The following is a 17,491-nucleotide window of genomic DNA, read 5'->3' as shown; positions in this document are numbered from 1 at the left end:
AAAAAATGATATGCATATGTAAACCTTGTCTGGATTTTGAATTTGGGAAAAAAAATCTATAAAAGATATTTTTGGAACCATTGGGTAAATTTAAATAGGGATTGTAAATTAGATGATATTATTGAATTAATATAAAAAAAAAGATGTGCTAATGAAATTGTACTTAGGAGACTGTACTTATTCTTAGGAGATGCATGCTGAAGTATTTAGGAGTGAAGTATCATGTCTGCAACTTATTTTCAAATGTTTCAGCAAAAATAAATAATAAAATAAATGTGGAAACGTTAACAACTGGTATATCTAGGTGAAGGTTACATGTAAGAGCTTTTTCTCGTGTATTTTTACTTTTCTGTGGGTTTGAAATCTTTCAAAATAAAAAGTTGAAGGAACAGTCTTGGCTCTATCATTTGAGTTACTTGTTCTCAGATTAGTTTTTAATTTGTTCAAAATAAAAATTTAATGAGCACCTACTATGTATTACTCTTATAGGTGCTGAGAAGTGGGGTTGAACTAGACAGATAAGATCATTCTCTAATTTTCAGTTCCCTCATGCATAAAATGGATATAGAGTTACAGTACCCCCCACATAAGCACAATGCTTGGGGCAGAGTAGGCATTCAATAAATGTTGGCTATTGTAATTAATCAACTTTGTCCATTGTTGACCTAATTTCATCCATTTGATGGTTTTGTTCTTTCAACTCTACTTTAAATAAAAATGTGTGATCTTCCATCTTATATATTCTTCCCAAGCCATTTCCTAGTGTTACTACTCATCTTATTTTTGTTAATATTATTAGGGCACTGGAAGTTTTGGAGAGAAGATATCACGTAAAGTCAAAGCAAAGATGAAATTAAAGTGGTTAGGGGTATATTTTTCAAATTAGGCTTCTATACATGACTATTCTAAGATCTAAAGTTTATATTCCCATAGATTTTATTAGTGATTATCCTGGTTTAAGATTGGGTTATAAACTAGAAGCAACTAAAGAAAGGTTTCTAAAAACAAACAAACAAACAAAGAGACTAGGTCTTGAGCTGATCAAACATTATACAACATTGGAAATTCTTTAATCCTCTATCCCCAATAACCTTGCCTCTTTTTACAAACTGTGTATATGTAACATGTTATTTATCTCTGAGTGAAAGCACTCCTTCCTTTCATTCTACTCCACCCACACATGTCCTCAGATGCTAATGGCTTGGTCTGATAAATGTACAATTCATTCTAAGCCCATTCTGTAAATGTCATTAAGTTCCAAAACTTTCCTTTCAGTGTAGACTGTGATCATAGTTTATAACTTATTATACAGAGAATTATTTTAGTGGTATAATACTAAAACAAAAACCAAACTAAAGAGTATTTATATAACAAAATAATACTTAAGACTGATTGGGGTGACCCAATAATTAAAAATAAGTGAAACTTTCGGGTGAAGTTTATTTGCAAGTGTTTATTCAAAGAATTTAAAAAAATATTTCAACTTTTCCTATTTTTCTCTTACAGCTTTTGAGAAAACAAGAATAATTCTTCATATATTAGCATTAATATTAAGCATCCCATATATCTTATGAGTTGTACATTGCATTTCAATACAATCTTATCCACTAACAATATGTTAAATTATTTTTATTTTACATTCTGGGTAGGATTAAAATAAATAATATAGAAATAATTTAACAAATCTTTATGGAGTACCTACTATGTTCCAGGTTTGGGAACACAAAAATAAATAAATGGACCCTGCTATTAAGAAGCTCACAGCCTAAAAGGGGAGATAGATAGACAAATAAAACAGACAATTTAATGTAGTATGCAGCTTTGAGAACAGTATGTGCAAAGAACTATGGGAACCTTAAGAGGGTCACTTAATCCAGAATGGTAGAAGTTTGAGATGGTTTCCAGGTCAGGATGATATACTTTACGCAAGAATTTGCCAAGAGAAGAATTAATGGTGGGTGAGAAGAAGAACATTCCTATAGCAGGAATGACTGAATAGTCCTAGGGACTGGACTGCCTGATCTTCAAGGCCCCTTCCAACCCCAAGAAGACAGTAGGAGACAATCAATCATCATCTACTTGATCCAACAAAGGGAATTTGTATAGAGCGGGGCATCTTCCTGATATTTGCCTATTCAGGAAATACCGATTTCCTGGACTCATTTTTTCATGCTATAGAGCACCATTTAAGAAGAAAATCCCATGCTAACTAAAAGGTTTTCTAGACACTTTATCTATGGTGCTGATCACAGATTCGGAATGAAGAATTTGGAATTGTGAATATTATATCATCTACTTTTAAGAAAAAGAGAATAAAAGTTAAAGACTCCTATAAAGCTCTAAACTTCAACAAAGTATACAGGTTTCTCGAAAATAATATTTTTCTTTCTCTTCAATGTGGAGAAAACAGAAAGGAGCTGGTTCTTTGTCTTGGTTATCTACAAGGAGTACACTAGATGGTGCTATAAGACTGTCAGAAAGAAGGTAAGTTTCACCAAGAAAAATAGTGTGGAGGTTCTGATGGCCGTTATGTGTGCTGAAAACTTGCCATATATTTTCAGTCCCTGAGAGCAATTCTAGGTTTGTAGGCAAGTAATGGGAATCTTAATCTCACAAGTTTTAACCCTCTGGTCAGATTCATTTTAAATTAAACCACAAGTTTAACACAAAATGGTTTCAATGTTTGACAATTCAATCTCATTCCACTGAAATGGAAATTTTAAAGTTATTGAAGTATAAGTTTATTATACATTTAAACAGATTGCTATTAATTTCATTTAGGGAGTCTCCCCATGAGCCTAGTTATGTCTACTAATTAATAAATCTCTAAGTTAGTTTCATCAAATGGTTTCCTGCATTTTCAAATTATCATTAAGCAGAAAATACCAATCAAACTCTCTTATCATTAACGTACTGCAACAGACTAACACAAATACATGAAACAATACATTTTGAAATCACTCTATCAGTATAGTATTTTTATATAAATAGCATTTCATGATTTTTCCACATTACAATAAAACCAGAAACGTACTTTTTACTAAAGTGCAAAATAAAATCAAAGCTTTATTTTTATAATATTTTCTACTTAGTTTTCTTTTAAATAGTAAAAAGGCAAACAAAAATATGGACGGCTAAAGATATACCTTTTATAAACTAAGAGTCATTTTAGTTTTAAACTCTCAAAGTTAGGAGATCTGTGTGTGATTTTTCTGCTTATCTTTCCAGTTCTGCTTCTAGAATTTCCCCCCATGTGTCTGCATCCATTGGGTACATGATTTTTTCTGGTAGGCTGATAGGAGAACATATGTTGCTATATCGGCCACTTAGCCATTCATGTTTCACTTTACTCTTCTGGTAATTCCTCAGTAGTATTACCTGAAAGAGGTAAACCACCATTGTTAAAGAAGGTAGTCAGTGGTTGGTGAGTGAGTTTGTTTCAAACTAGAGAAGCTGATTGAGAGGGCTGAAAAGATTAAGTATTTACATCGATATACACATATACTAATAAGTGCGTGTGTGTGTACAGAACAGAGTGAGTCACAGAGTCTGCCGGGGGTTTTGGATAAAGTAGAGTGAAATGAAGTAGCTATTGTGGTTAACAGAGGTAAATGCCCCCAAAATGTAAAAGGATGGATGGGAGATAGTGTGGTTTGCAGGAAAAGAATAATAAAATTCAACTTACTCAGCCATAAAAAGGAACGAAATTGAGTCATTTGTCGAGACGTGGATGGATCTAGAGACTGTCATACAGAGTGAAGTAAGTCAGAAAGAGAAAAACAAATATCGTATATTACGCATGTATGTGGAACCTGGAAAAATGGTACAGATGAACCGGGTTGCAGGGCAGAAGATGAGACACAGATGTAGAGAACAAACGTATGGACACCAAAGGGGGAAAACTGCGGTGGGGTGGGGATGGGATGTGCTGAATTGGGCGATTGGGATTGACATGTATACAGTGATGTGTATAAAATTGATGACTGATTAAAAAAAAAAAAAGTGATACAACTCTTCAAAAGCCGTTATGGCAAAAAAATTATTAATGACAGTTACTGTGTATTATGTATTATATATTGCATTTATTGGGTCTGTATAATAATAATTTTCAGCTCACTTTAAAGAAGAATTGTGCTGTGTACTTAGTGGAAAGATTTTAACTTTAGATAAAATGATAAATAACTTATTCAGGGACTTATATCAAGTTTATAGACAAAAGTAAACTAGACAATGCAAATTTTAAAAAAAAAATTCAACTTTAACTCCCAAAGCCAACACACTCTGTATGTCATTCTGTATATGAAATCCTCCCTCTTCCAAGCAGAAGGTAGGCTGGGGCTCAAACTGACTACCATATTGTCAAGAACACTGCAGACTCCATAGGTTAAACTTACCCTCCAGGGATAACCACTCTCTAGATCATCATCTATCTCTCTCTGGCATACAGCTCTCACAGTCAGGCAATGAGGTTTCCACAAGGCATCGCTGTGTCTTATTGAGTGATTCCAGCTCCTGCACGTCACCGAAGCCCTGCACAAACTCCAGATGTCCAGCTGACTGAAAATTTTAAAAGTAACTTCTGGAGGCAGCAGTTCAACAAAGTTATTTTGACGCTCTTTTTTTTCCTTCTCAGCATCCGCAGAGTTCAATTCTAGGTCAGAAACCCTTGAACTGTGGTTCCTCTTGGAGTTTTTCTTCATAGCTTGATGTTTTAGTGAATTATCCTCATAAGTAACCTAAAAGGCAAAAGTTAAAAATACTCACTCCCTTTAGATCAGACTATAGATCCTACTCTGAGCCAGATAATTTCTGGGTATGATTTTTCTTTTTTTTTTTTTAATTTTATTTATTTATTTATTTATTTATTTATGGCTGTGTTGGGTCTTCGTTTCTGTGCGAGGGCTTTCTCTAGTTGTGGCAAGCGGGGGCCACTCTTCATCGCGGTGCGCGGGCCTCTCACTATCGCGGCCTCTCATGTTGCGGAGCACAGGCTCCAGACGTGCAGGCTCAGTAGTTGTGGCTCACGGGCCCAGTTGCTCCACGGCATGTGGGATCTTCCCAGACCAGGGCTCGAACCCGTGTCCCCTGCATTGGCAGGCAGACTCTCAACCACTGCGCCACCAGGGAAGACCCTGGGTATGATTTAATGAACTTTAACTTTCTTGACTTGAGCTTCTCAGTCTGTAAAATGGGGCCAATGATGCTTCTCTGGGGTGTGTTCTTGCAAGGATGAACAGGGATAATGTGTAACACATCTAGCCCCACATCTGAATTGCACGTGGGAGGCACCCAACACATGTTACTTCCTTTCTTCTTTTTAGATATTTTTGGTAAATGGGTTTGTTTCTAAATATTTGGGTTTTTTTTTACTCCCAAAGAACATTATCTTACAAAAGAGAAGTGATTCTTCACAGACTATAATTTATTTTTAGCAGTAGAAATGAATATTGTGAGAACACATTCGATTCCAAGTATTGACTGGAAAATACTTTTGAAAAGTATTCGATTCTATTTAACCCATTAATATTTGTCTGTGGGAACCAATGCCTTGTCATTAAATTCTTCATCTACAGTTTGTGACTTAATCATAAACCTGATCAACTTTTAGTAGTTTATATAAGAATTGTTTATCTACTTATATCTAATGGGTAGGTGCTCACATTTGACACAAATACTATCTGAAATAGACAAGAAGTTGAGGTCTGGGTTATACTGACAAAATTTCAAATATTCAATAAGAGTAGTGTTTTAGAAATGGCTTTTATTTTTTAATTTTTTAATTTTTGGCTGTGTTGGGTCTTCGTTTCTGTGCGAGGGCTTTCTCCAGTTGTGGCGAGCGGGGGCCACTCTTCATTGCGGTGCGCGGGCCTCTCACTGTCGGGGCCTCCCTTGTTGTGGAGCACAGGCTCTAGAGCGCAGGCTCTAGAGCGCAGGCTCAGTAGTTGTGGCTCACGGGCCCAGTTGCTCCGCGGCATGTGGGATCTTCCCAGACCAGGGCTCGAACCCGTGTCCCCTGCATTGGCAGGCAGATTCTCAACCGCTCCGCCACCAGGGAAGCCCCTAGAAATGGCTTTTTGAAGCTACACTACATGCATAGTCAATTATGAATTAAGATAACAGTCACTGAGGTCATCAAGCAACAGTGACTAACAACTATAAACAATGTTTATAACTCATCGAGGTATAGCACGTGACTAAAAATTTAAAGTCCAGTTTCAGCTAATTTACCTAAGGTGCATGGTGTAGGCTTCTGAAATCAGTTGAAAGCATGGAGCTATTCTGGCATATAAAGACAGTTCATATTTACTTAAAATCAGTTTATTCCATTTTGCACTTCCTTTTATAATGAGGGGTGGCATCACAGGAGGGGTTTCAGATACAGCTAAATATTTCTTCTAGCTCAGTTAATGACAAATTCCCCTTTCCAGATGTGCTACTCACCTATATGTTTCTGTACTTGCCAAGACCACAGACGCTCCCATTCATTTGGTGGTTTATGATCCAAATTAGCCCTGGTGGTTAGGATTTTAATGTCTGAGTTCAGCAGAGGACTTCCTCTTGAGAGTCTGGGTAAGTAAGAAAGCAAACTGGTAAAAAAAGTTCATGAGTCAAGTTTTTGTCACCCCACCCTCCTGCCCCATCAATATAAACCAAAACCAAACTACTCTATCTCATATTAGGAAAAAGTTACTGTGCATTTAAATGCACATTTGTTACTTCTCCCAAGATCTCACTGGGGATAAAATGCGTCCTCCCTTTACAGTTATACCACAGAAGGCAGATGAAAGCTTTTGAATTTAACAGATGGGGGTGCCTTGGTGAGGCTCCTAAAATCCCACTAGGCATTTTTCTTCTTTCAAGTCCAGTTTTGCCTGGATGCCTAGAAACCTATCCTCTTCTGCCCCTTCTTCTTTCTGAACCAAACTTTGCTGAATTACCTCTCTAGTTAGGTAAGAGATCGCCCCTCTTTCGGGTGTCACATCCGGAGGCAGGGATCGGAAGGGAGCGCAGACGCCCGGCTCTCGGGGAGCCCTCACCCACTGCGGACCCCGCAGGTCGGAAGGAATGGCCCCACGTCCTTTCTGAGCCAACCTCCTGGCGTGTCCCGCCCAGACTGCATTTGCCGGAGTCCAAACCACACGGGGCACTGACAAGTAAATAACAACAATAACAACCGTCAGCACCAACTGTCACCACAGCTCCGGCCGGCTAAGCGGAAGTTTGTGCTAGCGCCAGGGCCGCGCCCCCGAGCACGCCCGCCCAAAGTCAGCCGGAAGCGAAGACCCTCCTACCTACTGTGCCGTAGCGACTTCTCCTTCAGCGATTTAAATCTTCCGGATTTCGAATCCTTCCCCTGCAAGTCCCTCACGTCCAGCCCACTCTAGCCCCGCCCCGCTGACTAGTATTTCGCACAGGCGCAGAGAGGAGCGCGCATTGCCTATTGGGATTGGTAGTTTTCCCAGGGCGTCTCAGCTCGACAACCGAGGAGAAGTGGAGGCGCCACGGACTACAAGGACCGGTGTCCTCCGAGCCAGGTGGGCGGTGAGAAGGGCTGGGGGGGTGTTTAACCGGGGCTTTTAAACAATAGTTTGGAGGCTGTGTGAGGGGGGAAATCCCTGAGTTCGTCACTGGTCGGAGTGGAGGGGCGGGACTCTGTACGCGCGCCGGGGCCTCAGCTCCTTGCGGCCTGGTCACACTCAGGGGCAGTCTTTGCTCCACCTCCCCCTGTGTTTTCCGGGGCCTGCGTAGGCCCCGCGCCTGTCCATGGAAGGCGGAAACGGCTGCGGGGTCCGGCTCCTCGCGAAGGGGTCTAATCCTCGCCGCCATGTCCCGGGCCTTCGAGCTGCAGCCGCAGGATGGCGGCCCCCGGGTGGCCCTGGCGCCGGGGGAGACGGTGATCGGCCGCGGGCCGCTGCTGAGAGTAAGTGTGGCGGAGGCTCGGCGGCCCCAGGGAGCCGCGAGATCCTGGCCGGCTCTTGAGGCCCTACTCGGGGTCCTGCCCCGATTCCCCACCGCGCCGGCCAGGCGTGTCTGGATTTTAGAAGTTTGGGGGCAGCACGTTTTTCAGTCAGCTTGACTTGGGTTATCATCATTACAGTCTTACCCTGGGTCGGCAAACTGTGGCTCTGGCTCCAAATCCAGCCTGCTTTTGTTTGCACCCACATACTAAGAATGGTTCTCAAATTTTAAAATGTAAAACGTTACCAAAAAACCCATATTAAGCGTTTCAGGAAGAATAATTGCTCTAAGGGTTGGGGATATTGCCTCTTGGCTTGATAAGCCGCGATGTTTACAGTAGTTTCTGGCCCTTTACAGAAAAAGTTTGCCAACCTCTGATCTTAGCTTTTCTAGAATAATTTCTTTTAAGCTTTGGCTCCTTCGGTGGTACTGTGTCGGCTTTACTTTTATTGTAGTAGCCTTTTTCAGCAACAGTGGCTCACCCTTCTGTAGTGTGTAGTATTCCAGGCATTGATGTAAGGACTTTACCTGTACCAACTTCTTAATCCTTTCCAAACCCTACGAGTTAGGTGCTCTTATTATCTTCATTGTTCAGATGAGAAAATTGAGCTATGGATTGGTTATTTAAAGGGCACACACAAGCTTTCGGACGCAGAGTGCCACTGGTCTATGTATCCTTCCTCTGGGATGTTTAGGAGCTAGAAAACTTGCCTGTACCATTCTGGAATTTTGTAGATCTCTCCCTAAATACATATATATTGTTTTCTCAACATTCAGCATGTTTTGTTTAGTACCTGCTTTGCGCAGCATGTCGTGCAGACCCTAGCACTGTGGGTTACACAGAGATGAATGGGTCCTTGCCCTCCAGTTTTCTCTTGGACTGTCCAGACACACCTGTGTCAGTGAGCCAATACCAGGGAGTAAGCAGCGTGCTCTTTTACCCTTGTTAACCTCCAGTGTCTAAATGGAACCATAGGTATTAGCCTTAGGACTCCTCTCCAAGCAGGAAAAGGAGTGGTGGTTCCAGGTGGTGATGGGGAAGTCAGTTCTAAAGGGGTGTGGGTGTATGTGTGTGTATGTATATGTGTATGTGGTAAGATTATTGAGAAAGTTCCAAGTTCACTTGCTGGTTTGTTTGTGGGTTTTTTTGTTTTGTTTTGTTTTTACTTAAATGTTTGTTATTTTTCTTCATAGTTTATTAACCTATACAAACGTTTGGTGGAACTGCCTGGGAGGTTTCCTCCCTCCCTTCCTCCCTTCCTTCCTCCCTTCTTTCCTTCCTTCCTTCCCCTTTTCCTCCCTCCTCCCCTCCCTCCCCCTGTTTCTCTCTCTCTCTCACTTTATCTCAGTTAGAAACAGAGTATGTGCTTCATCTAGAAATCTTACATCTGATTACTAATGAGTTTTAATTTCCTTAACATACTGTATCACTAACACAGAGTGCTGAGGATCTGGTTAAATGATGGATGAATTTTAGGCCTCTGTTTTATAAACTTGGCATCGGGTCACAGACTGATTCATTATTTGTAGCTTGATCTTTGTGTTATAGGCTTGCGAATGCGAGAGGAACCTATTTGGTTTCTCTTTTTAAAAATGGTAAGGAATAGAAAGTCAATTATCTGGTCGGGATTTAGCTTTTCCTTTTTGAATAGTCATTCAGTGATGAGATTCTGTTGCCAAGTTTGGCAGGTTATTAGAAGTGGTTACCAACGATCCTAGATGTGTGGAAGGAAAACCTTGAAAAACAAATTACCATGTGGTTCTCAAGATTTTGGAGCTGACAGACAGGTGTTTCTTCTTGGCAGTGGTTTAAACTCCACCTGAGGGCTGCTGTTTCAAACAACAGCAATTCCAGTGAGTTGGTTGTTTTGTTCTGTTTTGTTTGTAGTGTGTGAGAGAGCAGACTTAGTAAACTCAGGGAGTTTATTGTAAATTCATATCTATCTGAAGTGATTAATTATAATCAGGATGATTTTTGAACTCTCTTAACTAGCCATGTCTTTTGGAGACAAGTTTCACGAACCTTCATGGCCACAACCTTTAGGTTTATAATTCCAATGTGTAAAGCATTCTTTGTGGTAAAACAGTTTGACCGTGGGAATGCCTTCATGTCTTTACAGTGGCAGGAAAACCCTTACAGAGAACACTTGTAGACAACAGAGCACAGTGAAATTTCATTTTCTTGTTCCCTTTGCTTTAGTGTAAGTCATCAGGGAACCCAAGGTCTTTATTTTACTAAGTTGTGATTCTGTTTCCTGATCACCATTTAAAAGGTTTTACAGCAGGATGAATCTCCAGGGAGTTATCCTAGGTGAAAACAAACGATTCCAAAGGTCACATTGTATATTTTAATTTACATAATGTTATTGAAATGACAAAATTATAAAGATGGGGACCAACTTAGTGGTTGCCAGGGCTTAACGAAGAGGTGAGGGGAGCAGGAGGGAATTGGGTATGCCTGTAAAACAACAATGAGGGATTTGTTTTGTGTCTTGACTGTGTCAATATCAATATCTGGTTGTGATACTGTACTGTAGTTTTGCAAGATGTTACTGCTGGGGGAAACAGTGAACAGTACAAGAGATCTTTCTGTAATGTATCTTTTAACCATGAATCTACAACTATCTTAAGTAAAAAAATTAGTTTAAAAAAAGATTTTACAGCATCTCAAACAACAAAATACCATTAGGCCCAATTATTTGCTTTATGGTTTTTCTTTAATTAAATCCGATTTTGCTCTTAAATGTAAACTACTCTTTCTGATTTCAAATTTTCCTTATTCTGTTTTGATAGCAGGGATTATAGGACCCATTCCTTTATGATCTATTTTCCTCCAAGGAAATAGGACAGCACCAGGTATCTAGTGCGATTTCCTGAAGGCAGATGTAATTGAAGCTACTGCTCTAATTTTTAAATTAGAGAAAGGGCCCCCAGGTGGGGATGGGGATAGTCCTGGGCTGTAGTGCAGACTCTTCACCAGGCATCAGTTCACCACTTCTAAGACTGTTGTAAGTGTCCCACAAAGTTTATACAAAGGAAGCACTCCCAGGCCTGGCAACTCTGCACTGTTCCTACTTGTTGCCAGACTTCACCTGCTGCGGCTGTCTGGTCTGACAAGGTTTGTCCCTAGGGACGTGCCAAGCACTCCTAGCTTTGCCCTGCCCTCAGTTATTGAGCCTAGTACAATTCCTGATGCATAGTAGGCCTTCAACACATGATCTCTTCCTTTTCTGCATCTCAGCCTCACTCTTCCAACCCTCATAAAGAGCCTACTTGCAACTTAGGTGTAAAAAGGAGAGCGTAGAGTTTTGAAGTGAATATAAATAAAGTAACGAGGCAGTGCTACCAACTGCTAAAGCTTAAGGAGCAACATTCATGGTGGATTGTGTTAGCATTTTTTCTATTTTATTGACTAATTAGTAAATTCAGAAAATAGCTAATGAATATATACTATAGTTAGATGGGAGGAATGAAGGAGAAATAAGTCCTTGCTCTCAGGAAACTTATAGTTAGTAGGTATGAGAGACATAGAAGCAAGTAACTAGAAAGCGGAGCTAGGCAGGCACCTCCAGTGAGTGAAGTGGGAGAGAGTAAGAAAAATAACACAGGGACACACTGATAGATGACAGCGATGTCGTAAATGACAACTGCCTCAGTGTTGAGGAGGCCACAAGGAGAGGACTGCGTAATGCAGTTTCTGCTACTCACCCCCATTCCTACCTAGTAAGTGTCATATCATTTTTCTCAAAAGTAATAAGAAATCTAGATTTTTAGATATAACCTCTGATTTTTAAAAGGTCACATGAAAAGTTTTGTTTCAATACCTTGAGCCAAACAGAAGGGTGTGACGTGATACAGAGAGGTGTAGGAAGGAACCCACAATTAAGATGAGGGGTCAGAGAAGGCTTCGTGAACTCACTGACATATTGAGCTGACTTTAAAGTGTTAGAACAGTTGGAATTTTGATAGGTCGAGAGTAGATAGGAAGGGAAGGGCCCTTAAGGCTAAATGAATGATTTAAGGCTCTAAGGTTGGAAAGTGTAAGGCACATTGGATAATTGGATAAGCGTTGAGTAGACTTGTGGGATGATCACATTACATCAGTGATTCTGTTTAACTTTTACAGACATTGCTTTTACAACATGTACTAGTTTTCTTTCTTTTTTAAAAATAGGCTTTTTATTTTTATTAAAAATAAAACCTCCTCTATCAGCATCCCCGACCACAGTGGTATATTTGATGAACCTGTATTGGCATGTCATTATCACCCAAAGCCCACAGTTTACACTAGGGTTCACTCTTGGTGTACATTCTGTCGGTTTTGGCAACTGTGTAAATGACATGTATCCACCATTGTAGTGTTATAGAACACTGCCCTAAAAATCTCAATGTTCTGTCTGTTCATCTTCCCTCTTCCCTGCAACCCCTAGCAACTACTGAACTTTTTAACCATCTGCATAGTTTTACCTTTTCCAGAGTATCATATAGTTGGAATCATACAGTATGTATATGTAGACTTTTTTTCAGATTGGCTTCTTTTCATTCAGTAGTATGTATTTAAGGTTCTTCCATGTCTTTTCCTGTTTTTTTAGCGATGAGTAATATTCCACAGTCTGGCTGTTCCACAGTTTATCCATTTGTCTACTGAAGGATATCTAGGTTACTTGCACATTTTGGCAATTATGAATAAAGCTGCTATAAACATCCATGTGTAGGTTTTTGTGTGAACATAAGTTTTCAGTTCTTTTGGGTAAATAATAAGGAGTACAATTGCTGGATAGTATGGCAAGAGTGTGTTCAGTGTTGTAAGAAACTGCCAACTGTCTTCCAAAGTGGCTGTACCATTTTTCATTCCCACTGTCAGTGGATAAGAGTTCCTGTTCTTCCACATCCTTGTCAGCATTTGGTGTTGTCAGTGTTTTAGATTTTGGCCATTCTAGCAGGTGTGTAGTAAATTGCTTTTCATATGTATTTTCAAATTTAATTCTTTGAATTGCCATCTCCCGGGTACCACTTAATGTGAATACGAGAAACTAGATTTGAAAACCACTTTTAGACACACTAAGTGGAATGCTTGGCACAGAATAGGGCTTTAAGAAATGTCTGCTGACCTGTACTTATGTATTTAGAAAGCTTCATTTACCAAAGTCCCAAGTGGGGATTTAGACCCAGTTTTATCTTACTAAGCTGTGCTTATATTTTTACTCACTATGTTGCCTCTGTCATAATATATTAAAGATGAGGTCACATTTCTATAGCATTCACTGTGCAAGCAGAATTGCAAGCCAAACGGATTGAGTGAGTTGAAATTTCAATGGCAGTGAGTCAGCACAGTTTCATCATACTGGCTAACAATTCGGCAACCTTGAAGAAGGAGCTCAGAAAGTATTGGATTTTACTTTTAAAAGTCTAAATGATCCATATTTCATTAGTATTGTGGATTACATGGGTGTCTGTGAGGTAGCCTGGTAACCTACCTCTTATTTACACCATTACTCATGTGAGAAAGTATATTGACAAGTTTCAAAGACCACATCCAGTATATTAATAACCTTATAAAGAGAGATCATGCATAAATTGGAGTCTGCCTAGAGAGCCTCTGGCCAAAATCAAGTCCACTTCCTCAAACTTGTCTTTTCTTAGTATCAGCAGTTGCACTTTGGTACATTCCACGTGGGATGATATTAAACATCTTGTATCAACTAGCTTTTGCTCTGTTGAGAAATAAGGTCTACTTATCATCTAATATCATGGCAGCCTTAGTGTTGATGTCTGAGCTTTGGAGTGTGGGCTGGACCCAATACTGGGGATCACTCTAGGTAAGAAAAGTTTATGGTTTGTCAACTGGTTTACAGTAACCAGTCTCTCTTCAATTCAGGTCTTAATTTTATTTTTATCTTTTTTATTTTATTTTATTTTTTATTTTTTTTAACATCTTTATTAGAGTGTAATTGCTTTACAATGGTGTGTCAGTTTCTGCTTTATAACAAAGTGAATCAGTTATACATATACATATGTCCCCATATCTCTTCCCTCTTGCATCTCCCTCCCTCCCACCCTCCCTATCCCACCCCTCTAGGTGGTCGCAAAGCACCGAGCTCATCTCCTTGTGCTATGTGGCTGCTTCCCACTAGCTATCTATTTTACGTTTGGTAGCGTATATATGTCCATGCCACTCTCTCACTTTGTCCTAGCTTACCCTTCCCCCTCCCCGTATCCTCAAGTCCATTCTCTAGTAGGTCTGCATCTTTATTCCCATCTTGCCCCTAGGTTCTTCTGACCATTTTCCTTTTTAATTTTTTTTTAGATTCCATATATATGTGTTAGCATACAGTATTTGTTTTTCTCTTTCTGACTTACTTCACTCTGTATGACAGACTCTAGGTCCATCCACTTCACTACAAATAACTCAGTTTCATTCCTTTTTATGGCTGAGTAATATTCCATTGTATACATGTGCCACATCTTCTTTATCCATTCATCTGTTGATGGACACTTAGGTTGCTTCCATATCCTGGCTATTGTAAACAGAGCTGCAATGAACACTGTGGTACATGAGTCTTTTTGAATTATGGTTTTCTCAGGGTATATGCCCAGTAGTGGGATTGCTGGATCGTATGATAGTTCTATTTTTAGTTTTTTAAGGAACCTCCCTACTGTTCTCCATAGTGGCTGTATCAATTTACATTCCCACCAACAGTGCAAGAGGGTTCCCTTTTCTCCACACCCTCTCCAGCATTTATTGTTTGTAGATTTTTTGATGATGGCCATTCTGACCGGTGTGAGATGATATCTCATTGTAGTTTTGATTTGCATTTCTCTAATGATTAATGATGTTGAGCATTCTTTCGTGTGTTTGTTGGCAATCTGTATATCTTCTTTGGAGAAATGTCTATTTAGGTCTTTTGCCCATTTTTGGATTGGGTTTTTTGTTTTTTTGATATTGAGCTGCGTGAGTTGCTTGTATGTTTTGGAGATTAATCCTTTGTTAGTTGCTTCATTTGCAAATATTATCTCCTATTCTGAGGGTTGTCTTTTGGTCTTGTTTATGGTTTCCTTTGCTGTGCAAAAGCTTTTAAGTTTCATTAGGTCCCATTTGTTTATTTTTGTTTTTATTTCCATATCTCTAGGAGGTGGGTCAAAAAGGATCTTGCTGTGATTTTCAGGTCTTAATTTTAGATTTTGCTTACTTGCCACAAAATATAAGTTTGGGGAAAGAATTTTATGGAAATTATGCCTAAAATAGATCCCGTGCTTCTTTAGGTTTAGGCTTTTTCTCATAATACAGGCTTAAATCCCATAGCAGATAATTTTCTATTTTTCTCTACTATGAAAGTTTGAATTTGTCTGTTGTTGATAGAGCAAACCAGATAATCTTATGTGATAACAAAGTATTGTACAAGAAAATTTTTATTATCTTAGCCTGTGGTTTGTTATGTAGCTTATTCTGAAAAAAACAAATTTTTCCTCTTCTCTGTTTTTCCATTTATAGGAACCAGGTTAAATGGGAACACTGAATTCATGAGGTATATTATTCCTGTCTGTGATATTCAGAAATTTCTCTAGGAAAACATTGTCAGAAAAATTAACTGATGTTGGTTTTTCAGTAAATATTATATATGGACAAAAATGAAATGAAAGGTCCAGTAGCTTTTCTACTTTTACTTTATTCAGGTTTGTTTTTTACTTTTAGGATTTTGGACATAATAAACAAATAGGTCAGAGACCTTGGTTCAAAATATCTAAACATTTCTGCTGATAGCATAAGAAAATCTTCATTTTGTTTGACTTCAGTAAATGCCAAAAATAAATATTTGGCAAACAAATCACAAACAGTTCTTTTATGTTTTCATGTCTTTTCTTCTACCACAAACTCCATGTCTTAAAAATGGAGAAAACTTGTACATGTGTCATAATACGTGAAATATCCAATTCAAAACCAGAAAATCAAAGATAGGGGATCCACATTGTATTAATACAAAAGTCATATAAAAACAGAGATCCCTGTCCCCATTCAAGACACAGTCTGAAGAATTCAAGTAAAAAGGGTTTTTTCTATAGTATCTGAAGAAAAATTACTGTTATTTTAGCTGTTGCTAACAAGAGATAGGAGTGATTTCAGCGTAATTCTTCAGCCTGTGTATCCTTCAGAATTTCTTTTCTAAGCTCCTGCTGTATGCTGTGCAGTTCTTTTAATGTTAAATGTTCTTGTATTTGAATGCTTAATTTAGTTAGCTTTTCTGTTTTCTAATATTCCTTCTCTCACTGGCTGAGCATAAACGAATTTGCTATTAGTGTCCAGTATCAATAATAACAGTTGTTAGAGTAGTGTGCGTTAATCATAATTGCTTCGGCTGCAAGTAACAGAAATGTGACAAACAGCTTAATCAAATTAACTTTTCTTCTGTAACAGAATCTTGCGCAGTCGGTCCAGGGCGGGTGCAGCTGCTCAAGGAACAGGCTTTTCTGTGCTTCTTCTAGGTCATCCTTTGCGTATTGCTTTCGCCTCTGTACTCATAAGATGGCTGCTGTACCTTGAGGTGTTACACATAAGCAGGAAGAAAAAGAGAAAGGCAGAGGGAAAAAGGTGCAGGCCAGTTGAGCCTGTTCCTTTTTATCAGGGAGACACTAATCTTCCCAGAAGCTCCACTATATTTTGAAATGTAGTCTTATTGTTTTGTTAGGTATGGTGAGGCCAACGGACCAGGAGATGATTATTGTTGAAAAACTAATTACTCATAGTTCCGGAGAGAAGTAAGGACACACCATGCCACACAGGGCCACACAAGGTTGGTGGAAGGCAGAGAGAGCTAGGGGAACTGCAGGAAAGTCTTTATTGTGGTTCTCTTTGGAGTGAATGGGCAAGGCAGGGTAAACAGAGGATGATCTAGTTTGAATAATTTTATGGGGCTCTGGGCTTTAGGGGCCACCCCGAGTTGTCTGATGCCTAGTCCTAGGGTGGTTAGGGCAGTGTAAGAACTAGGTAAAGCCATCATTGGGGGTGTGGCTTTGGATGGGTTCATTTGCATATGAAAGGTGCACTTGCCCTGAGTCATTTACTGTTTCTTAGAATCAGTAACCCTGGGAGGGGTAGTCTTTCCCTAGTCAGGAAAGTTTTAGCTATCAAAGCATCAGATACAGAAACTGGAAAACATGGTTAATACACACTCTTTCTTATGTGCTTGGCTAGAATTGTGTCTCGGCCATCCATAGCTATGAGGAATTCTGGGCATTTGGATGTTTTTAACTGGATACATTGTTACCCTAAACAAAATTGAAGTAATAGTAGTATGAAAGAAGAAATGAATAGATATTGATTAAGCAACTAGTAGCATCTGGTGCGCAGTGTCATGTGTGAAGAATTAGCATCTAAAAAGTATAGGTGTAGTTTAAATCATGAGTTACAAATTCACGTGCCTGCAGAGGCCAGGTATGCAATAGAGTGAAGCGGCCTAAGTGGAAGATTATAGGGAGTGCTGGGCACTCTGGGGAGGTGGAGGGTACATACACTCTTCAAAGTAAAAATTAAAAA

General features: G+C 39.3%; 2 protein-coding genes across 9 annotated transcripts in view; one reads left to right on the top strand and one right to left on the bottom strand.

Annotated features, from left to right (window-relative positions):
• Window positions 1–1,433: 1,433 nt before the first annotated feature.
• FBXO48 (F-box protein 48) lies at window positions 1,434–7,402 on the bottom strand. The gene is made up of 5 exons (XM_082426123.1): window positions 7,293–7,402; window positions 6,939–7,147; window positions 6,442–6,566; window positions 4,395–4,736; window positions 1,434–3,378 (listed from the first exon to the last, which is right to left on the bottom strand). The coding sequence occupies exons 4-5, from the start codon at window positions 4,698–4,700 to the stop codon at window positions 3,217–3,219; spliced, it is 468 nt and encodes a 155-aa protein (XP_082282249.1). The 5' UTR covers window positions 4,701–4,736; window positions 6,442–6,566; window positions 6,939–7,147; window positions 7,293–7,402; the 3' UTR covers window positions 1,434–3,216.
• A 192-nt stretch (window positions 7,403–7,594) lies between these two features.
• APLF (aprataxin and PNKP like factor) overlaps window positions 7,595–17,491 on the top strand; it is a 118,924-nt gene continuing 109,027 nt past the window's right edge. For 5 of the 8 annotated variants that reach the window (XM_082426051.1, XM_082426047.1, XM_082426048.1 and 2 more), the window contains exon 1: window positions 7,595–7,921. In XM_082426051.1, coding sequence (XP_082282177.1) covers window positions 7,826–7,921 — 96 coding nt within the window. In that variant the 5' untranslated portion in view covers window positions 7,595–7,825. The remainder of the gene's footprint in view (window positions 7,922–17,491) is intronic. The other 3 variants (XM_082426046.1, XM_082426053.1, XM_082426052.1) reach the window with 1 other exon arrangement.

Source organism: Balaenoptera physalus (genome assembly GCF_965194825.1).
Source record: "Balaenoptera physalus genome assembly, chromosome: 15".
In the NCBI taxonomy this organism is placed as follows: Eukaryota; Metazoa; Chordata; class Mammalia; order Artiodactyla; family Balaenopteridae; genus Balaenoptera; species Balaenoptera physalus.
Note: the sequence above shows the minus strand (reverse complement) of the source record. Positions and strands in the feature narration are given on the sequence as shown.

Excerpts from the sequence above, each read along its gene's own strand:
- FBXO48 (XM_082426123.1), bottom strand. The coding sequence starts at position 4,700 with ATGAAGAAAAACTCCAAGAGGAACCACAGTTCAAGGGTTTCTGACCTA. Across the intron at positions 3,379-4,394 it reads AGAGTGGTTATCCCTGGAGG|GTAATACTACTGAGGAATTA; the intron begins GTAAGTTTAACC and ends TACCTCTTTCAG.